The sequence below is a fragment of the Primulina eburnea genome, chromosome 12 (assembly GCF_022965805.1).
Source record: "Primulina eburnea isolate SZY01 chromosome 12, ASM2296580v1, whole genome shotgun sequence".
NCBI classification, from domain to species: Eukaryota; Viridiplantae; Streptophyta; class Magnoliopsida; order Lamiales; family Gesneriaceae; genus Primulina; species Primulina eburnea.
In genome coordinates, this window is record NC_133112.1 from 4,752,387 (window position 1) to 4,778,948 (window position 26,562).

At 43.5% G+C, this 26,562-nt stretch overlaps 1 protein-coding gene across 2 annotated transcripts in view; it reads right to left on the reverse strand.

The window, feature by feature from the left end:
* The window catches only part of LOC140807143 (uncharacterized protein At3g49140-like), a 30,039-nt gene that overhangs the window by 2,180 nt on the left and 1,297 nt on the right, over window positions 1–26,562 (reverse strand). For both annotated transcript variants that reach the window (XM_073163856.1, XM_073163857.1), the window contains exons 5-8: window positions 26,270–26,440; window positions 26,056–26,184; window positions 999–1,334; window positions 224–376 (exon numbers count right to left, since the gene is read on the reverse strand). In XM_073163856.1, coding sequence (XP_073019957.1) covers window positions 224–376; window positions 999–1,334; window positions 26,056–26,184; window positions 26,270–26,440 — 789 coding nt within the window. The remainder of the gene's footprint in view (window positions 1–223; window positions 377–998; window positions 1,335–26,055; window positions 26,185–26,269; window positions 26,441–26,562) is intronic.

Here is a 26,562-nt window from a genome sequence, read left to right on the forward strand (position 1 = left end):
ACATGGGCATGGAAAATGTGGTGGGGGATGATGATGTTTTAGTTCCTTACACTTTCTTCTTGCCACAAATCTCTACTACATATGGGCGTAATAGAACCTTATGTCTAAATTCATTTTCCAATATTAGATAACAGTAAAGCTTAAATCAAGTTTCAACATATATATTTCTCAGGCTCACAATAACTAATGCTTTGAAAGCTCGATCGGTTGTTCAGAGTGTTACCTCAACTTGAATCCCTTTACATCTCCAACAAAGAGATTTTAGAGCTTGCGTGGTCTTTTCTCCACCAGCCTTGAGGCGTGATATTATTTTTGCAGCTGAATGTGCTATAGCATCAGGTCCAGCCCTTTTATAATCTTCTATTTCAACAAAATTCTGCATGAATAATTAAATCACAATTTTCCTTCCCAATACCAAATAACATGCCGTGGATAATAGAGTCTGGAGAAACAGAATCAAATGTGTCATCGTCAGTCAATCAACCAGAGTGAACAAGAGTATGAGACATAATGCATCGAAAACTTTTTCTACTCCACTCATGACAACTCCATCATACTCCCCATTTCCCATATGTAATCAGTACAAAATTGCATTGCTCAAAACTACAGTAACATCAATCATTTGAGGAGAGAATAGGGATGTCAAGCATAAGTTTTCGTTCATTTCATCAATGTAAAAAGTTGTTATCATGACAAACTATCACATTTTTTTCGTCTAGTGATATACAGCATAAAACAGAGTCTATGTCTCCAGGTCATGTAGGACCTGTTACTATGTTGTATCCAGAAATTGCCTTGTCGGTGTGTGTATGAAGATATACTTGAAATGACGGTCAAAGTTAATAAATATAAAAGGCAGGGAAAAGGAGAGTAACATTTGGCAGTTCTCTAGTGTTAAATCCTGAAAACTAATAAACTTTGTCAAGTACAAAAACAATTCTGGCACAACAAGAAACAACATATACTGCTAAGATTCACTAGGAAAACGATAGATTTACCTCACGTCCGTGCGCTGACACTAACTGAATTTTAATCATCTCTAGTTTGTAAAATGCAAATCCACTTCCAAGGTTTTCTTCCTTCTCCAATTCCTCTGCCCAACTTGGATCATCTTGTGTTTGTTCTTTTTCGCATCTGTGGCCATTGATCTTCACAGTGCCTTCTTCCTGTTGTTCATTGTCAATGTTACTTGAATCGGTATCACTACATTCAGGATCTGTTACATTCTTTTGGATGACAGAATGTTCTTCGATGAATGCAGGTCTCAGAAGGCCTTGAATAGCAAGGCCTGAAGAAGGCTGTTCCATGAAATCTAAAGGATCATCTGAAACAACCTGTGCAGTAAAAATAGCCATAAAAAGGGTGCACGGTTTATAAATTTAAAAAATATGAGCATGAAAGGACAGTGTAACCTCCATAATTTATTATTCAATTGGTTAATCACCTCTACTAGATAATAGTCTTTCTTGCTCCCAACATGGGCTAAAGGGACAAATTGATAATTTTAATAAATTAATAAGATAATAGTTTTTCTAAACACCCATTCTAAACACCCATATAAAACTCTATGCTACTGTTTATGTCATAAATAAATAATTTAATAAAATCAAAAAATAAATAAATTAAACTATCATATAATCTTAAAATATGAGTATATTGCTACTTTTTATATTCCTAAAATTATATTTAAATGAATTTCATATCTGTTTTTTCTTATTGTATCCAGAGACTTTATATTCATAAAAAAGTATTATGCTGTCGGTGTCACGCCCCGGGACGGGGTTGGTTGACACCGGCGTTGCTCTCAAATTTACATTCGAAAACAACAAGCCTCAGAAGTACAGAATTTCAGAAAAACCAGTCTTTTATTCATAATACTGAATATTCATTGTCTGATACAACTCAATAATAATGTTTACAACGGAAATGTAAAACCAATTACAACATCGTCTTAACAAATGCAGCGAAATAAACATAAATAAGAACTGATAACAACGATCTTCATCACCAGTCCCAAAACTGACGTTGCTCATCTTCTTCTATCAACTCTTCCTCGTTTTTGTCTGAGATGGGTTTGGTGGGTGAGTGATATGATTGTCACTCAGTAAGCAGGGGCGGGAATAACTCCCAGTTTCGAAATCGTTTTCAACAGAAACAGTAATACGATGATATATAGAGAATTCTTGTTTTCAGAACAGTAATCAGAATTCCGAAATTACAGAACAGAATTCAGAATTAGTAAGCACTGAGCACGTTAGTGAATTTCATGGCTAAACTGATATCAGTCCCCTATATGTTCTCTCCTCTAAGGGGTGAGGCCAGAATCAGAATCAGAATTCAGAAATGTTCAGAATATATATTCCTACCATTAGTTCACTAGGGAGTTTCAGTGCTTCAAAATCAGAAATCAAACATACAGAAACTGAACTTTGAAACAGAATTATCAAACGGATTTCAAGATATTTACATATAAGCCCACTTACCGTAAATTGCTAGAGTTTCGGTTGAAGTCTACTGAAATCTGCTTGCCTCGCTACTGGATTTTACAGCTTCGAAAATGCACTCTCTTAGCTCTAATTTCAGGTGATAACTCAAGGTTTTGGTAAACCAATTCAGGTGTTTGAGAGTGATATTTATAGGTGAAATTCTGACTGTTAGCCTCCCCATTAAAGGCCATAATCTGACATTAACAATCTTTATTTCGTGTTAAATGCTTCAGTTACAAGTTCAAGCTGAATCAGTAACTGTCTGCTGGAATTTCGTGCTGCTGCTGGATTTTATCTGTTGTCTGCTGCTGGATTCCAATCTGTTGGAAAAATACCAGCTTCTGAAATCTTAGCTTCTGCTGGAATTTTTAGCTTATGCTGAAATTTGCTAGCTGCTGGAATTTCAGGTTCTCACATCCCTCCCTCCTTATGAGAAGTTTCGTCCTCGAAACTTGGCTAAGCATGATCTTCAAAGAGATGAGGGTATTGTTCTCGCATCTTTTCTTCCAACTCCCAAGTAGCTTCTCTTTCGGTGTGATTGGACTATTGTACTTTGACATATGGAATAGTTCGTCGTCTCAGTACTTGGTCTTTGTTATCCACAATTCGAATCGGAATTTCTTCATATTTCAGCTCTTTATTTAGATTGCCTTCAACCAACAGTGGTCCAGCTTCCAGAATATGACTAGGATCGGCAATATATCTCCTCAGCTGCGAGACGTGGAATACATTGTGAATTCTTGACATGTCGGGTGGGAGTGCTAATCTATAAGCAAACGTTCCCACTTTCTCAAGAATTTCAAATGGTCCGACGTATCTGGGATTCAGTTTCCCAGCCTTATTGAATCGGATTACACCCTTCATGGGTGACACTTTTACATATGCCTTCTCTCCAACTTCGAATTCAACGGGTCTTCTTTTCAAGTCAGCCCAACTTTTCTGTCGATCTTGTGCAGCTTTTAGTCGCTCTTTGATCATAGCAACTTTATCCACTGTTTCTTGGATCAGTTCAGGTCCAACGATGGCTTTTTCTCCTACTTCATCCCAATACAGTGGTGATCGACATTTTCGTCCATACAGAGCTTCGTATGGTGCCATTTCAATGCTGCTGTTGTAACTATTATTGTATGCGAACTCGATTAAGGGCAGATGTTCGCTCCAATTACCACTGAAGTCCAAGGCACATGCTCTCAGCATATCTTCCAGAGTTTGAATTGTTCTCTCTGTTTGGCCATCGGTCTGAGAATGGTAGGCCGTACTATGAGTAACCTTTGTCCCCATAGCTTGTTGAAAGTTCTTCCAAAATCGAGATGTAAATCTAGGATCTCTGTCTGACAGTATGCTAGCTGGAACTCCATGCAATCGTACGATCTCATTCATGTACAATGTGGCTAGCTTATCCAAACTATAGTTCATGCAGACAGGTAAGAAATGCGCAGATTTTGTGAGTCTATCAACGATTACCCATACTCCGTCATGACCTTGTCTCGTCTTTGGTAAACCCACAACGAAATCCATAGAAATATGCTCTCATTTCCATTCTGGAATTTCTAGAGGTTGCAGAAGTCCTCCAGGTCTTTGGTGCTCTGCCTTGACTTGCTGGCATACGTGACACTTCGAAACAAATTTCGCCACGTCTTTCTTCATTCCACTCCACCAAAAAATTTTCTTCAAATCTCTGTACATCTTGGTAATGCCAGGATGAACTGAAAATTTTGACTTATGTGCTTCAGACATTACTTCTTGTCGAAGGTCATCAATGTCTGGTACGCACAATCGTCCGTTCATCCACAAGATTCCTTTGTTATCTGTTTCAAATTCTGGTGATTTCCCTTCTTTAGCTTGCTCTTTCAGCTTCACTAGGGTGGAATCTCTATCTTGACTCATCTTGATTGTCTCTCGAAGACATGGTTGTGCTGAGATTGATGTCAGGATCACCTTACTCATATTCTTTCGACTTAAAGCATCTGCTACTTTGTTGGCTTTGCCTGGATGGTAGCTTATTGTCAAGTCGTAATCCTTCATGAGTTCGATCCATCGTCTTTGACTCATATTTAGTTCCTTTTGTGTGAACAAATATTTGAGACTTTGGTGATCAGTGAAAATCTCACACTTGGCTCCATAAAGATAATATCTCCAAATCTTTAGTGCGAATACCACTGCAGCTAGCTCGAGGTCATGCGTTGGGTAATTTTGTTCATACGGCTTCAACTGCCTTGATGCGTATGCAATCACCCTTCCCTCCTGCATGAGTACACATCCTAAACCTTCTTTGGATGCATCACTGTAGACAGTGTAGTCCTTACCCTCCATAGGTAATACTAGCACTGGTGTGGACGTAAGCTTCTTCTTCAAAGTCTCGAAGCTTTGCTCACATTTTTCACTCCATTGAAATTTAGAGTTCTTCTGTGTGAGCTTGGTGAGGGGTATGGCTATTGAAGAGAATCCTTCAACAAATTTTCGATAATAGCATGCTAATCCCAAGAAACTTCGTACCTCTGTCACATTCTTTGGTGTAGGCCAATCCGAGATTGCCTCCACTTTCTTAGGGTCCACAGATACTCCTGCTGCTGATATTATGTGTCCCAAGAATGCGCCGCTCTTTAGCCAGAATTCGCATTTCTTGAACTTGGCGTATTGTTCCTTTTCTCTCAGCTTCTGGAGGGTGAGACGAAGATGTTCTTTGTGGTCTTCTTCACTTGACGAATATACTAGAATGTCGTCGATGAATACCACAACAAACTTGTCAAGAAATGGTTTAAACACTCTGTTCATGAGATCCATGAATACTGCCGGAGCGTTTGTTAATCCGAACGGCATCACTGTGAACTCATAGTGTCCGTACCTTGTCCTGAACATTGTCTTTGGGATATCGTCTGATTTGACCTTCAATTGGTGGTAGCCTGACCTTAAGTCGAGCTTGGAAAAGACTGAAGCTCCTTTGAGTTGGTCAAACAAGTCATCTATCCTTGGAAGCGGATACTTGTTTTTGATTGTGATCTTGTTCAGCTCTCTGTAATCGATACACATCCTCATGCTTCCGTCCTTCTTCTTTACAAATAGGACAGGAGCTCCCCACGGAGACGCGCTTGGTCGAATCTGCTTCTTATCCAACAACTCTTGAAGTTGCTCTTTGAGTTCTTTCAACTCTGCTGGAGCCATTCGGTATGGTGCTTTTGAGATTGGTGTAGCATTGGGCACTAGGTTAATCTCAAATTCCACTTCGCGATCAGGAAGTTCGCCCGGGAGTTCTTCAGGAAAGACATCCGGGAATTCTTGCACTACCGGAATCTCTTCTAGTGTAGGTGCAGTTTCTTGTTTTACCTCGCTTAACATGGCTAGGTAAACTTCTTCTCCACTTTTCATGGCTTTCCAAGTTTGAGAAGCAGAAAGAAGAGTCTTTCTGTAGTGACCCGTTCCAGAATCACCTACTAATCAAGAACTAAGCACGCAATTAACTTAATTAAAAACAATCAGAGATAAATGCGGAAAATGGTCAACCAACGATAGTTATACAACCCAAAAGATATCCAGAACAACTTAGAAATAAAATATGCGGTACAACCATATCGAATCAAATGGTACTGAAGAAATAACTCAACCGGCTACTCCACGTCCTCCTCATCCTCCTCCTGAGCCATCCAACCTGAGGCCTGCCCCGTGGGAAATGGGGTGTCCAAGATAAACAAAACCGAGGTCGTGAGCGATAAGAACGCCCAGTACAAAAGCATGAGTATACAAGCCTATATGAAATGCACATGCTATGATATGATACCAGGGTAGTCAAGAAACAGGAGTCACAAAAGATCTCAATATGCTCAGTCTAGAGGCGCCAAGTGGATAGTGCCGCGCGGTACTCCTCTGGGTCACTGCATCCACTACAAGATCAGACGTGGACCTAAAATGTCCCGGATCACCGAAGCCCTCCGGACCCGTCGGCCACTGTGTACTCTCGGTGTCCATGCGTCCACAAGACAGGGCTGAGCGGCCCCACAAGATATAGCTTATCTCGAAAGAGATACAGCTCAACAATAAAGGCTATCTCGAAAGAGATACGGCTCAAGATGAAATGTAACATGCAGTAATAAACGTGACATAATAGCATGCATCATATGACATATATCAATGCACCAAATAAACATGCAACACATATAAGAATGTATACTCGACCAGGATATCTCGGATAGTACTTTCGTACCTCAAACCAGCAGATCCTAACAATCCGCCCTAGAATCAAGCCTGCGTCCGTAGCCCACTGATGTTGCTAACTCCCAACTAGAGCGCAGCTCCGCTACAAAACCAGTAGCTCCCCGCTAGTGCCTGAACCTCGGGAAAAGACTAGAAACCAAACGGAAACGACTAAAAAATGCTCTGGAACGCTCGGACTTGGCGAGAAGAAGTGAAGCCTCGCGCCTCTATTTATAGCCAACGTTCGGACGATCCGATCCACTTCGGAAGATCCGATCCGGTACACTTCGGACGATCCGAACCCTGCATGTCTTCTACGTGTCCAGCCACCTGGCTCGGACGATCCGAACCCTGATCGGATGATCCGAATCCTGCATGCCTTCCACGGGTCCAGCCATCTGGCTCGGACAATCCGAATCCTGTTCGGACGCTCCGAACCCTGATCGGACGATCCGAACCCTGTTCGGTCCTTCCGATCCCACCGAAATATAATTAATCCAATAATTAACTCAAATTAGGCATCGGGATACTACATTCTTCCCCCCTAAAAAGGATTTCGTCCGCGAAATCGTGTCTGAAGAATGATAATTCTGAATAACAATACATTCAACTTAAGAATGAATTACAACCGAAAGTACAACTGCAACTACAATCATAACTGAAAATACTACAACTAGAACAACTCTGGATGCTCTGACCGCATACGACTCTCTAGTTCCCAAGTGGCTTCTTCAGTACCTCGGCGCTGCCACTGCACTAAGACAAGAGGAATGATCTTATTCCGCAACACCTTGTCTTTGCGATCTAGAATCCGAACTGGTCGTTCCACGTAAGATAAATCCGAATCAAGTTGAACTTCAGAGGGATGCAAGATGTGAGACTCATCTGCTACGTATCGTCTCAATAAAGATACGTGGAACACATCATGAATACTTGATAGGTACGGCGGCAATGCAAGTCTGTAAGCCAAATCTCCCACGCTCTCCAATATTTCAAATGGACCAATAAATCTCGGAGACAGCTTACCCTTGAGACCAAATCCCAAAATCCTGCGAAAAGGCGAAACTCGGAGAAACACTTTCTCACCTGGCTGAAAATGAAGAGGTCGACGCTTGGTGTTCGCATAACTAGCCTGTCGATCCTGAGCAATCTTAATCCGTTTCTTGATTACTGCAACCTTATCAATAGCCTGCTGGACTAACTCCGGTCCCTCAACATGTCGTTCCCCAACTTCGTCCCAGAATAATGGAGTACGACAACGTCGCCCATACAACGCCTCAAATGGTGCCATACCAATACTACGATGATAGCTGTTGTTGTACGCGAACTCAATCAAAGGCAAATGATCCTGCCAAGCGATTCCGAAATCCATAACACAAGCTCGCAACATATCCTCAAGTGTACGGATAGTCCTCTCTGACTGACCGTCGGTCTCTGGATGATAAGCCGTACTCAAACTTAGTGAAGTACCCAATGCTGACTGGAAACTACCCCAAAATCGTGAGGTAAAACGAGGATCTCTGTCACTAACAATACTGACTGGCACTCCATGCAAACGTAAAATCTCTTGAATATACAATCGAGCCATACGATCGAAAGTGAAATCACGGTTATATGGCAGAAAATGAGCAGACTTGGTGAGTCGATCCACCACTACCCAAATAGCATCACTGTTCTTCGAAGACAATGGCAAGTGAGTAATGAAATCCATCGCGATATGCTCCCACTTCCATTCAGGAATAGGTAAGTTCAACAATAATCCTCCCGGTCGACGGTGCTCTGCCTTAACCTGCTAACAAACTAGACACTTGGAGACAAACTGATAAATGCTGCGCTTCATCCCTTTCCACCAAAATCGTGTCCTCAAATCTTTATACATCTTGTTGCTTCCCGGATGAACACTCAACTTGCTTCGATGAGCCTGAGACAAGACCTCTTCTCTCAAAGTATCATCCTCTGGTACTACAACCCGATTAGACAAACACAGAAGACCATTAGACTGATAATGGAAATTACTATCTCCACCAACCAACCGAGCTAATCTCTGAGTCTTGAGATCAGACATCTGAGCATCTCGAATCCGAGTGAATAAAGTTGGCTCAGATAAAATGGTAGCAACACGAATGCTCTCCATACCTTTCCGATGTTTGAACTTAAACCCCAACGAACAACAATCCTGGACAGTACTAGACATAGCACTGGTCTGAAGTGCAGAGGCTCTCACCTTGCGACTAAGAGCATCGGCTGTGAGATTCGCAGAACCTGGATGGTACTTGATCACACAGTCATAATCTTTAAGTAGATCCATCCAACGACGTTGTCTCATGTTCAACTCAGCCTGAGTGAACAGATACTTCAGACTCTTATGATCAGTAAAGATTTCAAACTGAACACCGTACAAATAATGACGCCAGATCTTTAGCGCAAACACAATAGCAGCTAATTCTAGATCATGAATAGGGTACTTCTCCTCGTGAGATTTTAACTGCCTGGAAGCATAAGCGATCACATGACCATTCTGCGTCAACACACACCCTAAGCCTTGAAAAGAGGCATCGGTGTAAACACTGAAACCATCAGATCCTGACGGTAACGCCAAAACAGGTGCAGAAGTCAGAAGTCGACGAAGCTCTCTGAAACTATCTTCGCACTCAGATGACCACTCAAATGGAATATCCTTCCGAGTAAGTTGCGTCAATGGTCTAGCTACTTGAGAGAAATTCACGATGAAGCGACGATAATACCCTGCCAGACCTAGAAAACTATGGATCTCAGCCACTGTCGTCGGACGTGACCAATTCAGCACTGCCTCAATCTTGCTAGGATCCACAGAAACTCCTTCCTTGGAAATTACATGACCAAGGAATACTACACGATTAATCCAGAACTCGCACTTACTCAGCTTAGCATACAATTGCTTCTCGCGAAGAATCTGCAACACAATCCTCAAGTGATGGATATGCTCTTCCACACTGTGAGAATAAATCAAGATATCGTCGATGAAAACCACAACAAACTGATCTAGAAAATCCCGAAAGACTCGGTTCATCAGATCCATGAACACTGCTGGCGCATTTGTCAATCCGAATGGCATAACTAGAAACTCGTAATGCCCATATCGAGTACGAAATGCAGTCTTGGAAATATCATCATCTCTAACTCTCAACTGATGATAACCCGATCGCAAGTCAATCTTGGAGTAAATAGAGGTACCCTGAAGCTGATCGAACAAGTCATCAATACGAGGTAATGGATACTTGTTTTTGATCGTCACACGATTCAGCTGGCGATAATCAATGCACAATCGCATCGATCCATCCTTCTTCTTGACAAACAAGACTGGAGCTCCCCAAGGTGAGACACTCGGGCGAATATAACCTTTATCAAGAAGATCCTGCAATTGCTGCTTCAATTCTCTCATCTCTGACGGAGCAAGACGATAGGGGGCACGAGAAATCGGTGTAGTCCCTGGCATTAACTCGATGCCAAATTCCACCTCTCTAATCGGAGGAAAACCAGGAATCTCATCTGGAAAAACATCAGGAAACTCACAAACCACTGGAATATCATCTATACCAACACTACCTGTGGATGAATCAATCGCATAGATGAGGTAGCCTTCCCCGCCCGACTCTAAAGCACGACAGGCTTTCAGAGCAGATACCACTGGCATCGGAGGTCGCGCTCCCTCACCATAGAAAAACCAACTAGAGCTCTCAGTCGTACGAAACTGAACAAGCTTCTGGTAACAATCCACAGTAGCTCGGTAGGTAGTCAATAGGTCTATACCCACAATACAATCAAAATCTTCCATCTCTAGGATCATAAGATTCGCAATCAATTCGTTACCCTCAAAATCTAAGGGACAACCCATCACTAGACGCTTTGCTAACACCGAATGACCCATCGGAGTAGAAACGGAAAGAATGACGTCTAGAGAAACATACGGTAACTTATGACGCTTAACAAATCGTGCAGAAATGAATGAATGTGATGCTCCGGTATCAATAAGAACAAAAGCAGGAATACCGCATAAACAAAAAGTACCTGCTATGACTCTCCCTGTCTCATCTGTAGCCTGATCCTGGTTCAGCGCAAATACCTGACCTTGGGCACGAGGTCGAAGGTTTGAACTACCCATTGCCTGACCCTGCATCCTCTGCTGAACAGTCGTCTGAGATCCGGAACCAGATCCTGCTCCACCTCGCAACTGAGGGCAATTCTTCTTAAGATGACCCATCTCTCCGCACTGAAAACAAGCTCCCGCGGCTGATCGGCACTGCTCCGATGGATGGTTCTTCCCACAATGCACACAAGAAACCTTCTTCTTACCAAAGCGAAAAACACCGCTAGACCGTGATCCAGATCCAGAAGAAGAAGAACCAGATTTCTTGAAAGACTGAGATCGAGGGCTCAAAGTACTCGGAGGTCTGGAAGAAAGAATAGACCTACCACGCTGGAGACTGATCTCTGCCTGGCGACACCGGTTCACTAACCCATCATAAGAAGTAGGATTATCGCAGACAGTGACTCGATCAAAAATCTCCTGGTTAAGACCCTGAAGGAAATGGTCATACTTGGCCTCAGAACTGCCACTGATATGAGGAGCAAAGGGTAACAACTCGAAGAACTTCTGCTGATATTCATCAACAGACATACTACCCTGCTTAAGATTCAGAAGTTCAATCGTCTTTGCCTGACGAAGGGCTGGAGGAAAATATAGCTGCATGAAAGCTGCACGGAAATCGGCCCAAGTCACCCTACCCTGAGACTGGACTATCGGCGCAGAAGTCGATCGCCACCACTTACGCGCACGGCCCTCGAGAAGAAAACTAAGGGTCTCCATCTGCTGCTCTTCGGTGCACTGGAATGCACGGAAACAACTCTCCATGCGCTCTAACCAATCCTCAGCATCATCGGGAGTCTCACCACCGACTAAAGGCTTAGGCCCCATCTGAATGAAACGGTGCATCTCAAAACGCCTAGGGCCATCACGACGATGACGATGTTCACGATGACGCCTACGATCGTCCTGGTCACCCCAACGACCTACACTCCCCTGACTACTCTCATCACCAAGGTGGTCAGCCATTGCTACAAGATAGAATGGGGAAAATGGTAAAATGGTCAACGAAAATCCCAAAACAGAATCTATATCCCAAAATCATATGCATGCTCTGATACCATAAATGTAGTGACCCGTTCCAGAATCACCTACTAATCAAGAACTAAGCACGCAATTAACTTAATTAAAAACAATCAGAGATAAATGCGGAAAATGGTCAACCAACGATAGTTATACAACCCAAAAGATATCCAGAACAACTTAGAAATAAAATATGCGGTACAACCATAACGAATCAAATGGTACTGAAGAAATAACTCAACCGGCTACTCCACGTCCTCCTCATCCTCCTCCTGAGCCATCCAACCTGAGGCCTGCCCCGTGGGAAATGGGGTGTCCAAGATAAACAAAACCGAGGACGTGAGCGATAAGAACGCCCAGTACAAAAGCATGAGTATACAAGCCTATATGAAATGCACATGCTATGATATGATACCAGGGTAATGTAGTATCCCGATGCCTAATTTGAGTTAATTATTGGATTAATTATATTTCGGTGGGATCGGAAGGACCGAACAGGGTTCGGATCGTCCGATCAGGGTTCGGAGCGTCCGAACAGGATTCGGATCGTCCGAGCCAGGTGGCTGGACCCGTGGAAGGCATGCAGGATTCGGATCGTCCGATCAGGGTTCGGATCGTCCGAGCCAGGTGGCTGGACACGTAGAAGACATGCAGGGTTCGGATCGTCCGAAGTGTACCGGATCGGATCTTCCGAAGTGGATCGGATCGTCCGAACGTTGGCTATAAATAGAGGCGCGAGGCTTCACTTCTTCTCGCCAAGTCCGAGCGTTCCAGAGCATTTTTTTAGTCGTTTCCGTTTGGTTTCTAGTCTTTTCCCGAGGTTCAGGCACTAGCGGGGAGCTACTGGTTTTGTAGCGGAGCTGTGCTCTAGTTGGGAGTTAGCAACATCAGTGGGCTACGGACGCAGGCTTGATTCTAGGGCGGATTGTTAGGATCTGCTGGTTTGAGGTACGAAAGTACTATCCGAGATATCCTGGTCGAGTATACATTCTTATATGTGTTGCATGTTTATTTGGTGCATTGATATATGTCATATGATGCATGCTATTATGTCACGTTTATTACTGCATGTTACATTTCATCTTGAGCCGTATCTCTTTCGAGATAGCCTTTATTGTTGAGCTGTATCTCTTTCGAGATAAGCTATATCTTGTGGGGCCGCTCAGCCCTGTCTTGTGGACGCATGGACACCGAGAGTACACAGTGGCCGACGGGTCCGGAGGGCTTCGGTGATCCGGGACATTTTAGGTCCACGTCTGATCTTGTAGTGGATGCAGTGACCCAGAGGAGTACCGCGCGGCACTATCCACTTGGCGCCTCTAGACTGAGCATATTGAGATCTTTTGTGACTCCTGTTTCTTGACTACCCTAGTATCATATCATAGCATGTGCATTTCATATAGGCTTGTATACTCATGCTTTTGTACTGGGCGTTCTTATCGCTCACGTCCTCGGTTTTGTTTATCTTGGACACCCCATTTCCCACGGGGCAGGCCTCAGGTTGGATGGCTCAGGAGGAGGATGAGGAGGACGTGGAGTAGCCGGTTGAGTTATTTCTTCAGTACCATTTGATTCGATATGGTTGTACCGCATATTTTATTTCTAAGTTGTTCTGGATATCTTTTGGGTTGTATAACTATCGTTGGTTGACCATTTTCCGCATTTATCTCTGATTGTTTTTAATTAAGTTAATTGCGTGCTTAGTTCTTGATTAGTAGGTGATTCTGGAACGGGTCACTACATTTATGGTATCAGAGCATGCATATGATTTTGGGATATAGATTCTGTTTTGGGATTTTCGTTGACCATTTTACCATTTTCCCCATTCTATCTTGTAGCAATGGCTGACCACCTTGGTGATGAGAGTAGTCAGGGGAGTGTAGGTCGTTGGGGTGACCAGGACGATCGTAGGCGTCATCGTGAACATCGTCATCGTCGTGATGGCCCTAGGCGTTTTGAGATGCACCGTTTCATTCAGATGGGGCCTAAGCCTTTAGTCGGTGGTGAGACTCCCGATGATGCTGAGGATTGGTTAGAGCGCATAGAGAGTTGTTTCCGTGCATTCCAGTGCACCGAAGAGCAGCAGATGGAGACCCTTAGTTTTCTTCTCGAGGGCCGTGCGCGTAAGTGGTGGCGATCGACTTCTGCGCCGATAGTCCAGTCTCAGGGTAGGGTGACTTGGGCCGATTTCCGTGCAGCTTTCATGCAGCTATATTTTCCTCCAGCCCTTCGTCAGGCAAAGACGATTGAACTTCTGAATCTTAAGCAGGGTAGTATGTCTGTTGATGAATATCAGCAGAAGTTCTTCGAGTTGTTACCCTTTGCTCCTCATATCAGTGGCAGTTCTGAGGCCAAGTATGACCATTTCCTTCAGGGTCTTAACCAGGAGATTTTTGATCGAGTCACTGTCTGCGATAATCCTACTTCTTATGATGGGTTAGTGAACCGGTGTCGCCAGGCAGAGATCAGTCTCCAGCGTGGTAGGTCTATTCTTTCTTCCAGACCTCCGAGTACTTTGAGCCCTCGATCTCAGTCTTTCAAGAAATCTGGTTCTTCTTCTTCTGGATCTGGATCACGGTCTAGCGGTGTTTTTCGCTTTGGTAAGAAGAAGGTTTCTTGTGTGCATTGTGGGAAGAACCATCCATCGGAGCAGTGCCGATCAGCCGCGGGAGCTTGTTTTCAGTGTGGAGAGATGGGTCATCTTAAGAAGAATTGCCCTCAGTTGCGAGGTGGAGCAGGATCTGGTTCCGGATCTCAGACGACTGTCCAGCAGAGGATGCAGGGTCAGGCAATGGGTAGTTCAAACCTTCGACCTCGTGCCCAAGGTCAGGTATTTGCGCTGAACCAGGATCAGGCTGCAGATGAGACAGGGAGAGTCATAGCAGGTACTTTTGTTTATGCGGTATTCCTGCTTTTGTTCTTATTGATACCGGAGCATCACATTCATTCATTTCTGCACGATTTGTTAAGCGTCATAAGTTACCGTATGTTTCTCTAGACGTCATTCTTTCCGTTTCTACTCCGATGGGTCATTCGGTGTTAGCAAAGCGTCTAGTGATGGGTTGTCTCTTAGATTTTGAGGGTAACGAATTGATTGCGAATCTTATGATCCTAGAGATGGAAGATTTTGATTGTATTGTGGGTATAGACCTATTGACTACCTACCGAGCTACTGTGGACTGTTACCAGAAGCTTGTTCAGTTTCGTACGACTGAGAGCTCTAGTTGGTTTTTCTATGGTGAGGGAGCGCGACCTCCGATGCCAGTGGTATCTGCTCTGAAAGCCTGTCGTGCTTTAGAGTCGGGCGGGGAAGGCTACCTCATCTATGCGATTGATTCATCCACAGGTAGTGTTGGTATAGATGATATTCCAGTGGTTTGTGAGTTTCCTGATGTTTTTCCAGATGAGATTCCTGGTTTTCCTCCGATTAGAGAGGTGGAATTTGGCATCGAGTTAATGCCAGGGACTACACCGATTTCTCGTGCCCCCTATCGTCTTGCTCCGTCAGAGATGAGAGAATTGAAGCAGCAATTGCAGGATCTTCTTGATAAAGGTTATATTCGCCCGAGTGTCTCACCTTGGGGAGCTCCAGTCTTGTTTGTCAAGAAGAAGGATGGATCGATGCGATTGTGCATTGATTATCGCCAGCTGAATCGTGTGACGATCAAAAACAAGTATCCATTACCTCGTATTGATGACTTGTTCGATCAGCTTCAGGGTACCTCTATTTACTCCAAGATTGACTTGCGATCGGGTTATCATCAGTTGAGAGTTAGAGATGATGATATTTCCAAGACTGCATTTCGTACTCGATATGGGCATTACGAGTTTCTAGTTATGCCATTCGGATTGACAAATGCGCCAGCAGTGTTCATGGATCTGATGAACCGAGTCTTTCGGGATTTTCTAGATCAGTTTGTTGTGGTTTTCATCGACGATATCTTGATTTATTCTCACAGTGTGGAAGAGCATATCCATCACTTGAGGATTGTGTTGCAGATTCTTCGCGAGAAGCAATTGTATGCTAAGCTGAGTAAGTGCGAGTTCTGGATTAATCGTGTAGTATTCCTTGGTCATGTAATTTCCAAGGAAGGAGTTTCTGTGGATCCTAGCAAGATTGAGGCAGTGCTGAATTGGTCACGTCCGACGACAGTGGCTGAGATCCATAGTTTTCTAGGTCTGGCAGGGTATTATCGTCGCTTCATCGTGAATTTCTCTCAAGTAGCTAGACCATTGACGCAACTTACTCGGAAGGATATTCCATTTGAGTGGTCATCTGAGTGCGAAGATAGTTTCAGAGAGCTTCGTCGACTTCTGACTTCTGCACCTGTTTTGGCGTTACCGTCAGGATCTGATGGTTTCAGTGTTTACACCGATGCCTCTTTTCAAGGCTTAGGGTGTGTGTTGACGCAGAATGGTCATGTGATCGCTTATGCTTCCAGGCAGTTAAAATCTCACGAGGAGAAGTACCCTATTCATGATCTAGAATTAGCTGCTATTGTGTTTGCGCTAAAGATCTGGCGTCATTATTTGTACGGTGTTCAGTTTGAAATCTTTACTGATCATAAGAGTCTGAAGTATCTGTTCACTCAGGCTGAGTTGAACATGAGACAACGTCGTTGGATGGATCTACTTAAAGATTATGACTGTGTGATCAAGTACCATCCAGGTTCTGCGAATCTCACAGCCGATGCTCTTAGTCGCAAGGTGAGAGCCTCTGCACTTCAGACCAGTGCTATGTCTAGTACTGTCCAGGATTGTTGTTCGTTGGGGTTTAAGTTCAAACATCGGAAAGGTATGGAGAGCATTCGTGTTGCTACCATTTTATCTGAGCAAACTTTATTCACTCGGATTCGAGATGCTCAGATGTCTGATCTCAAGACTCAGAGATTAGCTCGGTTGGTTGGTGGAGATAGTAATTTCCATTATCAGTCTAATGGTCTTCTGTGTTTGTCTAATCGGGTTGTAGTACCAGAGGATGATACTTTGAGAGAAGAGGTCTTGTCTCAGGCTCATCGAAGCAAGTTGAGTGTTCATCCGGGAAGCAACAAGATGTATAAAGATTTGAGGACACGATTTTGGTGGAAAGGGATGAAGCGCAGCATTTATCAGTTTGTCTCCAAGTGTCTAGTTTGTCAGCAGGTTAAGGCAGAGCACCGTCGACCGGGAGGATTATTGTTGAACTTACCTATTCCTGAATGGAAGTGGGAGCATATCGCGATGGATTTCATTACTCACTTGCCATTGTCTTCGAAGAACAGTGATGCTATTTGGGTAGTGGTGGATCGACTCACCAAGTCTGCTCATTTTCTGCCATGTAACCGTGATTTCACTTTCGATCGTATGGCTCGATTGTATATTCAAGAGATTTTACGTTTGCATGGAGTGCCAGTCAGTATTGTTAGTGACAGAGATCCTCGTTTTACCTCACGATTTTGGGGTAGTTTCCAGTCAGCATTGGGTACTTCACTAAGTTTGAGTACGGCTTATCATCCAGAGACCGACGGTCAGTCAGAGAGGACTATCCGTACACTTGAGGATATGTTGCGAGCTTGTGTTATGGATTTCGGAATCGCTTGGCAGGATCATTTGCCTTTGATTGAGTTCGCGTACAACAACAGCTATCATCGTAGTATTGGTATGGCACCATTTGAAGCGTTGTATGGGCGACGTTGTCGTACTCCATTATTCTGGGACGAAGTTGGGGAACGACATGTTGAGGGACCGGAGTTAGTCCAGCAGGCTATTGATAAGGTTGCAGTAATCAAGAAACGGATTAAGATTGCTCAGGATCGACAGGCTAGTTATGCGAACACCAAGCGTCGACCTCTTCATTTTCAGCCAGGTGAGAAAGTGTTTCTCCGAGTTTCGCCTTTTCGCAGGATTTTGAGATTTGGTCTCAAGGGTAAGCTGTCTCCGAGATTTATTGGTCCATTTGAAATATTGGAGAGCGTGGGAGATTTGGCTTACAGACTTGCATTGCCGCCGTACCTATCAAGTATTCATGATGTGTTCCACGTATCTTTATTGAGACGATACGTAGCAGATGAGTCTCACATCTTGCATCCCTCTGAAGTTCAACTTGATTCGGATTTGTCTTACGTGGAACGACCAGTTCGGATTCTAGATCGCAAAGACAAGGTGTTGCGGAATAAGATCATTCCTCTTGTCTTAGTGCAGTGGCAGCGCCGAGGTACTGAAGAAGCCACTTGGGAACTAGAGAGTCGTATGCGGTCAGAGCATCCAGAGTTGTTCTAGTTGTAGTATTTTCAGTTATGATTGTAGTTGCAGTTGTACTTTCGGTTGTAATTCATTCTTAAGTTGAATGTATTGTTATTCAGAATTATCATTCTTCAGACACGATTTCGCGGACGAAATCCTTTTTAGGGGGGAAGAATGTAGTATCCCGATGCCTAATTTGAGTTAATTATTGGATTAATTATATTTCGGTGGGATCGGAAGGACCGAACAGGGTTCGGATCGTCCGATCAGGGTTCGGAGCGTCCGAACAGGATTCGGATCGTCCGAGCCAGGTGGCTGGACCCGTGGAAGGCATGCAGGATTCGGATCGTCCGATCAGGGTTCGGATCGTCCGAGCCAGGTGGCTGGACACGTAGAAGACATGCAGGGTTCGGATCGTCCGAAGTGTACCGGATCGGATCTTCCGAAGTGGATCGGATCGTCCGAACGTTGGCTATAAATAGAGGCGCGAGGCTTCACTTCTTCTCGCCAAGTCCGAGCGTTCCAGAGCATTTTTTAGTCGTTTCCGTTTGGTTTCTAGTCTTTTCCCGAGGTTCAGGCACTAGCGGGGAGCTACTGGTTTTGTAGCGGAGCTGTGCTCTAGTTGGGAGTTAGCAACATCAGTGGGCTACGGACGCAGGCTTGATTCTAGGGCGGATTGTTAGGATCTGCTGGTTTGAGGTACGAAAGTACTATCCGAGATATCCTGGTCGAGTATACATTCTTATATGTGTTGCATGTTTATTTGGTGCATTGATATATGTCATATGATGCATGCTATTATGTCACGTTTATTACTGCATGTTACATTTCATCTTGAGCCGTAACTCTTTCGAGATAGCCTTTATTGTTGAGCTGTATCTCTTTCGAGATAAGCTATATCTTGTGGGGCCGCTCAGCCCTGTCTTGTGGACGCATGGACACCGAGAGTACACAGTGGCCGACGGGTCCGGAGGGCTTCGGTGATCCGGGACATTTTAGGTCCACGTCTGATCTTGTAGTGGATGCAGTGACCCAGAGGAGTACCGCGCGGCACTATCCACTTGGCGCCTCTAGACTGAGCATATTGAGATCTTTTGTGACTCCTGTTTCTTGACTACCCTGGTATCATATCATAGCATGTGCATTTCATATAGGCTTGTATACTCATGCTTTTGTACTGGGCGTTCTTATCGCTCACGTCCTCGGTTTTGTTTATCTTGGACACCCCATTTCCCACGGGGCAGGCCTCAGGTTGGATGGCTCAGGAGGAGGATGAGGAGGACGTGGAGTAGCCGGTTGAGTTATTTCTTCAGACACGATTTCGCGGACGAAATCCTTTTCAGGGGGGAAGAATGTAGTATCCCGATGCCTAATTTGAGTTAATTATTGGATTAATTATATTTCGGTGGGATCGGAAGGACCGAACAGGGTTCGGATCGTCCGATCAGGGTTCGGAGCGTCCGAACAGGATTCGGATTGTCCGAGCCAGGTGGCTGGACCCGTGGAAGGCATGCAGGATTCGGATCGTCCGATCAGGGTTCGGATCGTCCGAGCCAGGTGGCTGGACACGTAGAAGACATGCAGGGTTCGGATCGTCCGAAGTGTACCGGATCGGATCTTCCGAAGTGGATCGGATCGTCCGAACGTTGGCTATAAATAGAGGCGCGAGGCTTCACTTCTTCTCGCCAAGTCCGAGCGTTCCAGAGCATTTTTTTAGTCGTTTCCGTTTGGTTTCTAGTCTTTTCCCGAGGTTCAGGCACTAGCGGGGAGCTACTGGTTTTGTAGCGGAGCTGTGCTCTAGTTGGGAGTTAGCAACATCAGTGGGCTACGGACGCAGGCTTGATTCTAGGGCGGATTGTTAGGATCTGCTGGTTTGAGGTACGAAAGTACTATCCGAGATATCCTGGTCGAGTATACATTCTTATATGTGTTGCATGTTTATTTGGTGCATTGATATATGTCATATGATGCATGCTATTATGTCACGTTTATTACTGCATGTTACATTTCATCTTGAGCCGTATCTCTTTCGAGATAGCCTTTATTGTTGAGCTGTATCTCTTTCGAGATAAGCTATATCTTGTGGGGCCGCTCAGCCCTGTCTTGTGGACGCATGGACACCGAGAGTACACAGTGGCCGACGGGTCCGGAGGGCTTCGGTGATCCGGGACATTTTAGGTCCACGTCTGATCTTGTAGTGGATGCAGTGACCCAGAGGAGTACCGCGCGGCACCAAGAGTCAAGAAACAGGAGTCACAAAAGATCTCAATATGCTCAGTCTAGAGGCGCCAAGTGGATAGTGCCGCGCGGTACTCCTCTGGGTCACTGCATCCACTACAAGATCAGACGTGGACCTAAAATGTCCCGGATCACCGAAGCCCTCCGGACCCGTCGGCCACTGTGTACTCTCGGTGTCCATGCGTCCACAAGACAGGGCTGAGCGGCCCCACAAGATATAGCTTATCTCGAAAGAGATACAGCTCAACAATAAAGGCTATCTCGAAAGAGATACGGCTCAAGATGAAATGTAACATGCAGTAATAAACGTGACATAATAGCATGCATCATATGACATATATCAATGCACCAAATAAACATGCAACACATATAAGAATGTATACTTGACCAGGATATCTCGGATAGTACTTTCGTACCTCAAACGAGCAGATCCTAACAATCCGCCCTAGAATCAAGCCTGCGTCCGTAGCCCACTGATGTTGCTAACTCCCAACTAGAGCACAGCTCCGCTACAAAACCAGTAGCTCCCCGCTAGTGCCTGAACCTCGGGAAAAGACTAGAAACCAAACGGAAACGACTAAAAAATGCTCTGGAACGCTCGGACTTGGCGAGAAGAAGTGAAGCCTCGCGCCTCTATTTATAGCCAACGTTCGGACGATCCGATCCACTTCGGAAGATCCGATCCGGTACACTTCGGACGATCCGAACCCTGCATGTCTTCTACGTGTCCAGCCACCTGGCTCGGACGATCCGAACCCTGATCGGACGATCCGAATCCTGCATGCCTTCCACGGGTCCAGCCACCTGGCTCGGACAATCCGAATCCTGTTCGGACGCTCCGAACCCTGATCGGACGATCCGAACCCTGTTCGGTCCTTCCGATCCCACCGAAATATAATTAATCCAATAATTAACTCAAATTAGGCATCGGGATACTACACTTCCGTTCTTTGGTCTTGCCACGAAATAATAGTTTCTCTTGGTGTGGAGCTTGGATAGTTACCGTCTTTCCATGACAGTCTACTAAAGCATGATTCTTGGCTAACCAATCCATTCCAAGAATTACGTCAAATTCCACCATGTTTATTTGAATCAGATTTGCCTTGAACTTCTGATCTTCTATGAGAACACTAATATCCCGATATAGAGTGCGAGTTTCTAAAATTCGATTTGCTGGAGTTGCTACTCTATATGGTTCTTCTAAGTTATCAGGCTTAGCTCCTAGCCTCTTGGCAAATCTCTTAGACATGAATGAATGCGTAGCACCACAATCAAATAACACATAAGCAGGTATATTATTGATCAGAATGGTACCGGCTACGACATCATTTGAGTTGTCCGCCTCTTCTTGAGTGATAGCATAGACTCGAGCATTGGGCTTGTTCTCCTTAGGCTTATGTGGAGTTGTTCCTCCTGCTGGTCCGTTCCTTGGATCTGGAAGAGGACATTGAGCAATGCGATGGTCCATCTTTCCGCAACGGAAACAAGCTCCAGAATTCCTACGACATTCACCAGTGTGTGTGAATCCGCAAGTTTGGCACTTGACTCCTTCTTTGTTTGATTGAGAAGAAGTGGTTCCTTTGGGTGGAGCACTAAATTGGTTGCTTGCAAACCTAGGCCTCTTGAATTGCTGGCCCGCTTGGTACTGGCTTGACTGAGGACGTTTGAGTTTGTTCTCGCCTTCACGCCTCTTGATGTCATTCTCAGCTCTGATGGCGGCTCCCATCAATTCATCAAAACTATTAGGCTCGATCACGGCAAGAGCAGATTGAATACGGCTGTTCAATCCCTTCTTGAAGCGATGCATCTTCAAGGCTTCGTCTCCCATGATGGTTGGGGAGTAAGTTCCCAATGAGTGAAACTTAGATGAATACTCCACCACAGTCATGTTTGGTTCTTGAACCAAACTTTCAAATTCTGACAGCTTTTGCACTCGAACTGCTGTCGGAAAGTACTGCCTCAGGAATGCCTCTCGGAACCTTTGCCAAGTGATAGATCCCGCCTCTAACATAGCTGGTGAGACTCCTTCCCACCATTTGGCAGCTTTATCGACAAGAAAAGGTGTAATCACCTCTACTCTGATCCTTTGGGGAACCTCAAGTAGTCGAAGATGATTTTCCACCTCTTTCATCTAATTTTGTCCGACCTCTGGATCGGTGCTTCCATCGAAGTTAGGGACTCTTGCTCTTCGGAGAGCCTCATAATGTTGCTTAGTCCCATTCTGAGCTGGAGGTGGTGGTGGTGGCTGGTTAGCATTAGGGTTCACTAACCCTTGTAACGTGGTTGCCACAATCGTGGCTATCGCCATTAAATCCACTCGGCTGAGGCCAACTGCTGGTGGTTGTTGTTGTTGTTGTTGTTGTTGTTGTTGTTCATTCTCATCGTTGCGGTTGTTGCAGCGAGGGTTGCGGTTGTTTCTCACTCGTCTTCCGTCCATTTCCTACAATTATGAAAGTTCTAAGGTTGATGACAGAATAGAGACTAAACAAAAGAATCACAATGATTGAGTAATTGCTCCAAAATTAAATATGAACCAATGGATAGAAATAATCTTTTATTGATTCTTCAAAAAAGTGCAATTACAAATGAACTTTGAAAATGAAATAGAAATGTAAATGGGACAAGTGTCACAAGACTACTAATGATGTTCCAATCTATCACTTCTCCCAAATCTAAATCCATATGATCCTCTTCAACTTCCTCTTCTTCTTCGGGATCCTCCTCGGGTTCATCTTCATGGTTGGCTATTACTGTTTCGAGATGTTCAATAGGACCATGCAGAACTGCATTCTGGTCGCTAAGAACTTCAACAGTATCTTGCAACTCTTGAATCTGAGCATCAGTCTGTGCACTATACTGATTATGCTGGTGCACGAGTTGGTGATTTTGATCCTTAAAAACTTGGATCTTCTCAACCAATGAGTCACGTAACTCAATGAATTCGGCAACCGTCTCTTGAGAGGTCTCGAACTCTTCTTGAGTCTTCCTATGTCTCTCTTCTGCTTCATGCAGATAGTGAGCATATCTGTGAACATCACCCTCCAAGTGTTCTGCTCGACGCTCTATCTCGTCCTTGTCCAGCTTTAGGCAGTAGTTATGCCCCTTTAGTTTCTCTAGCTTCCTCTCTAAGTTCTTAACGTAACTACTTTGGTCAGCCATATCCTACATCCAAAACATGAGGGTAAAGGTTCAGAATTGATATCAAGAATATGGATTAAATTATAGACAAGTACTGGAATGAATAGAATCAGTATGCCTATAACATTCAATAGCAGAAAATAGCTCAAAAATTTTCAGTCTCAGAATGGCGTGAAAAATTTACTAAAAATCTTTCACATCAAGAATATGAATGGTACCAAGTTTGGTACAAAAATACTAAGCCATTTGGAAATGAAAATTCCTCAAAGCTTCAAAATTTTGGAAAATTTTACGGAAATGATGATATCACTATCTAAACGATGGATTTTGGGGTCCGTCGGCGGTGCTAGATTAGGTTCTCCTCGTCGAGAGCTTTCCAACGCCTACTTTTAATAGTAAAAATTCCTCCTGGATCAAAAGTTATGGCCGTTTGAAGTTTGCGCGAAAAACACCTCAACTCCCATGCCATTTTTGCATGCGCCTACTGGAATTCACTTGCTACTGCAATTCTGATGCTACTGCAAGCAGTCTGCTGCTTTTCCAGCATTGTCTGCTGCTTAACACATCTACTGACCCGGTCTTCTGCATTCCGATCTACTGGTTTCCATCTACTGGTTCTGGTTTCGGCTACTGGTCTTATCTTACTGTTTTTCGTCTACTGGTCTACTGAAATTTTTTTTTTTTAAACTCGTTTCAGTAGTCTATTACAGTAGCTTATTTTCAGTAGTCTATTTCAGTAACCTTCAGAACTTATTCTCAGAAGTCTATAAGCACTTATTATTTCTAGTTCCTCCTTCCCAGATTATGAAACCCGTTTCGCTCTGATACCACTTCAATGTCACGCCCCGGGATGGGGTTGGTTGACACCGGCGTTGCTCTCAAATTTACATTCGAAAACAACAAGCCTCAGAAGTACAGAATTTCAGAAAAACCAGTCTTTTATTCATAATACTGAATATTCATTGTCTGATACAACTCAATAACAATGTTTTACAGCGGAAATGTAAAACCAATTACAACATCGTCTTAACAAATGCAGCGAAATAAACATAAATAAGAACTGATAACAACGATCTTCATCACCAGCCTCAAAACTGACGTTGCTCCTCTTCTTCTATCAACTCTTCCTCGTTTTTATCTGAGATGGGTTTGGTGGGTGAGTGATATGATTGTCACTCAGTAAGCGGGGGCGGGAATAACTCCCAGTTTCGAAATCGTTTTCAACAGAAACAGTAATACGATGATATACAGAGAATTCTTGTTTTCAGAACAGTAATCAGAATTCCGAAATTACAGAACAGAATTCAGAATTAGTAAGCACTGAGCACGTTAGTGAATTTCATGGCTAAACTGATATCAGTCCCCTATATGTTCTCTCCTCTAAGGGGTGAGGCCAAAATCAGAATCAGAATTCAGAAATGTTCAGAATATATATTCCTACCATTAGTTCACTAGGGAGTTTCAGTGCTTCAAAATCAGAAATCAAACATACAGAAACTGAACTTTGAAACAGAATTATCAAACGAATTTCAAGATATTTACATATAAGCCCACTTACTGTAAATTGCTAGAGTTTCGGTTGAAGTCTACTGAAATCTGCTTGCCTCGCTACTGGATTTTACAGCTTCGAAAATGCACTCTCTTAGCTCTAATTTCAGGTGATAACTCAAGGTTTTGGTAAACCAATTCAGGTGTTTGAGAGTGATATTTATAGGTGAAATTCTGACTGTTAGCCTCCCCATTAAAGGCCATAATCTGACATTAACAATCTTTATTTCGTATTAAATGCTTCAGTTACAAGTTCAAGCTGAATCAGTAACTGTCTGCTGGAATTTCGTGCTGCTGCTGGACTGCTGCTGCTGGATTTTATCTGTTGTCTGCTGCTGGATTCCAATCTGTTAGAAAAATACCAACTTCTGAAATCTTAGCTTCTGCTGGAATTTTTAGTTTATGCTGAAATTTGCTAGCTGCTGAAATTTCAGGTTCTCACAGTCGGGTGCTTCAATCTCCTTGCACGTCACATACTCCAATATTACAATATTATCCCCATCTTCTGATCTTCGTCATCAGTAGGCTTATCCATGATATTGGCACGATCTTTTGTTGACGTCATATGGGCAATTCAAGCTGTTCATGTTATCATTCTTAAAGCGGCACGGATTAGCATATTTTCAGATAATTCAGAGTAATCTTTTCTGGGCCATCCTCATTACAACATACAACAATAGTTACTCTTCTTTTGCCTTGTTTTTTCAATTCTAGCTTTTCCGTTTCAAGTTAGTGATCAGTTTATTAATTAGGTTTGTTCATGATTATTTTTTAAAATAATTTCCAACATTTTAGTAGTTTAGTTCGTATTTAATTGACAAAGTTATTAAAATAAATATGAGTTCTTAGTTAATTAGACATATTCACACTTTATTGAATCATTGATTTATTTTTATAGCAAATCATTAATTTACCAATCAATTAACTTTCTTTTAATTACTAGAATTTCGAAGGACCGGACCCAACAATATATAGAGGTTATATCCTAGTTTCTGTCAATAAAAAGTATACTATTTCTAACAAGAATTCAAGTTTCTCTGACTTATTTCTATCATCAATGTCCACCTAATTTATTGAAAGAGTTACCACCTCTGTTAATTTCTTGGCAAAATGCATAGGATGAGAAGATCGCATTGTCTCCAATTTTGCCCAGTCTCCCAATGATCCATCAGATTCCCCATCTTCATCCTCCTCATCATCAAGAATGGCAACCCAATCCTGCAGATGAATGTGATAAGGATTACATACTAAGAGCTACAACCTTGACACTAAAAGAAAAAAAAACTGAAGGGAGAAGTCAAACCTCACTGTCTTCATCTTCAGCATCATCATTATCATCGTCATCTTCCTCATCATCATCATCATAATCGCTACCTTCACCATCCAACTCATCAACACCAAAATCAATATCAGAATGACCTAGTGCTTCCAACTCACTCATCATTTCTGCAGTATCTAGTCCCACAATGACTTGCTGCATTGAGTTAAATTCAAGTAAGCATCTAAACAAATTGCTTGAATTAGAAGATCCTTAACGTCTAAAAACTTAACATTGGGACAGGTGTATAATTTGAAGCAAATTGGTAACTACTAGTG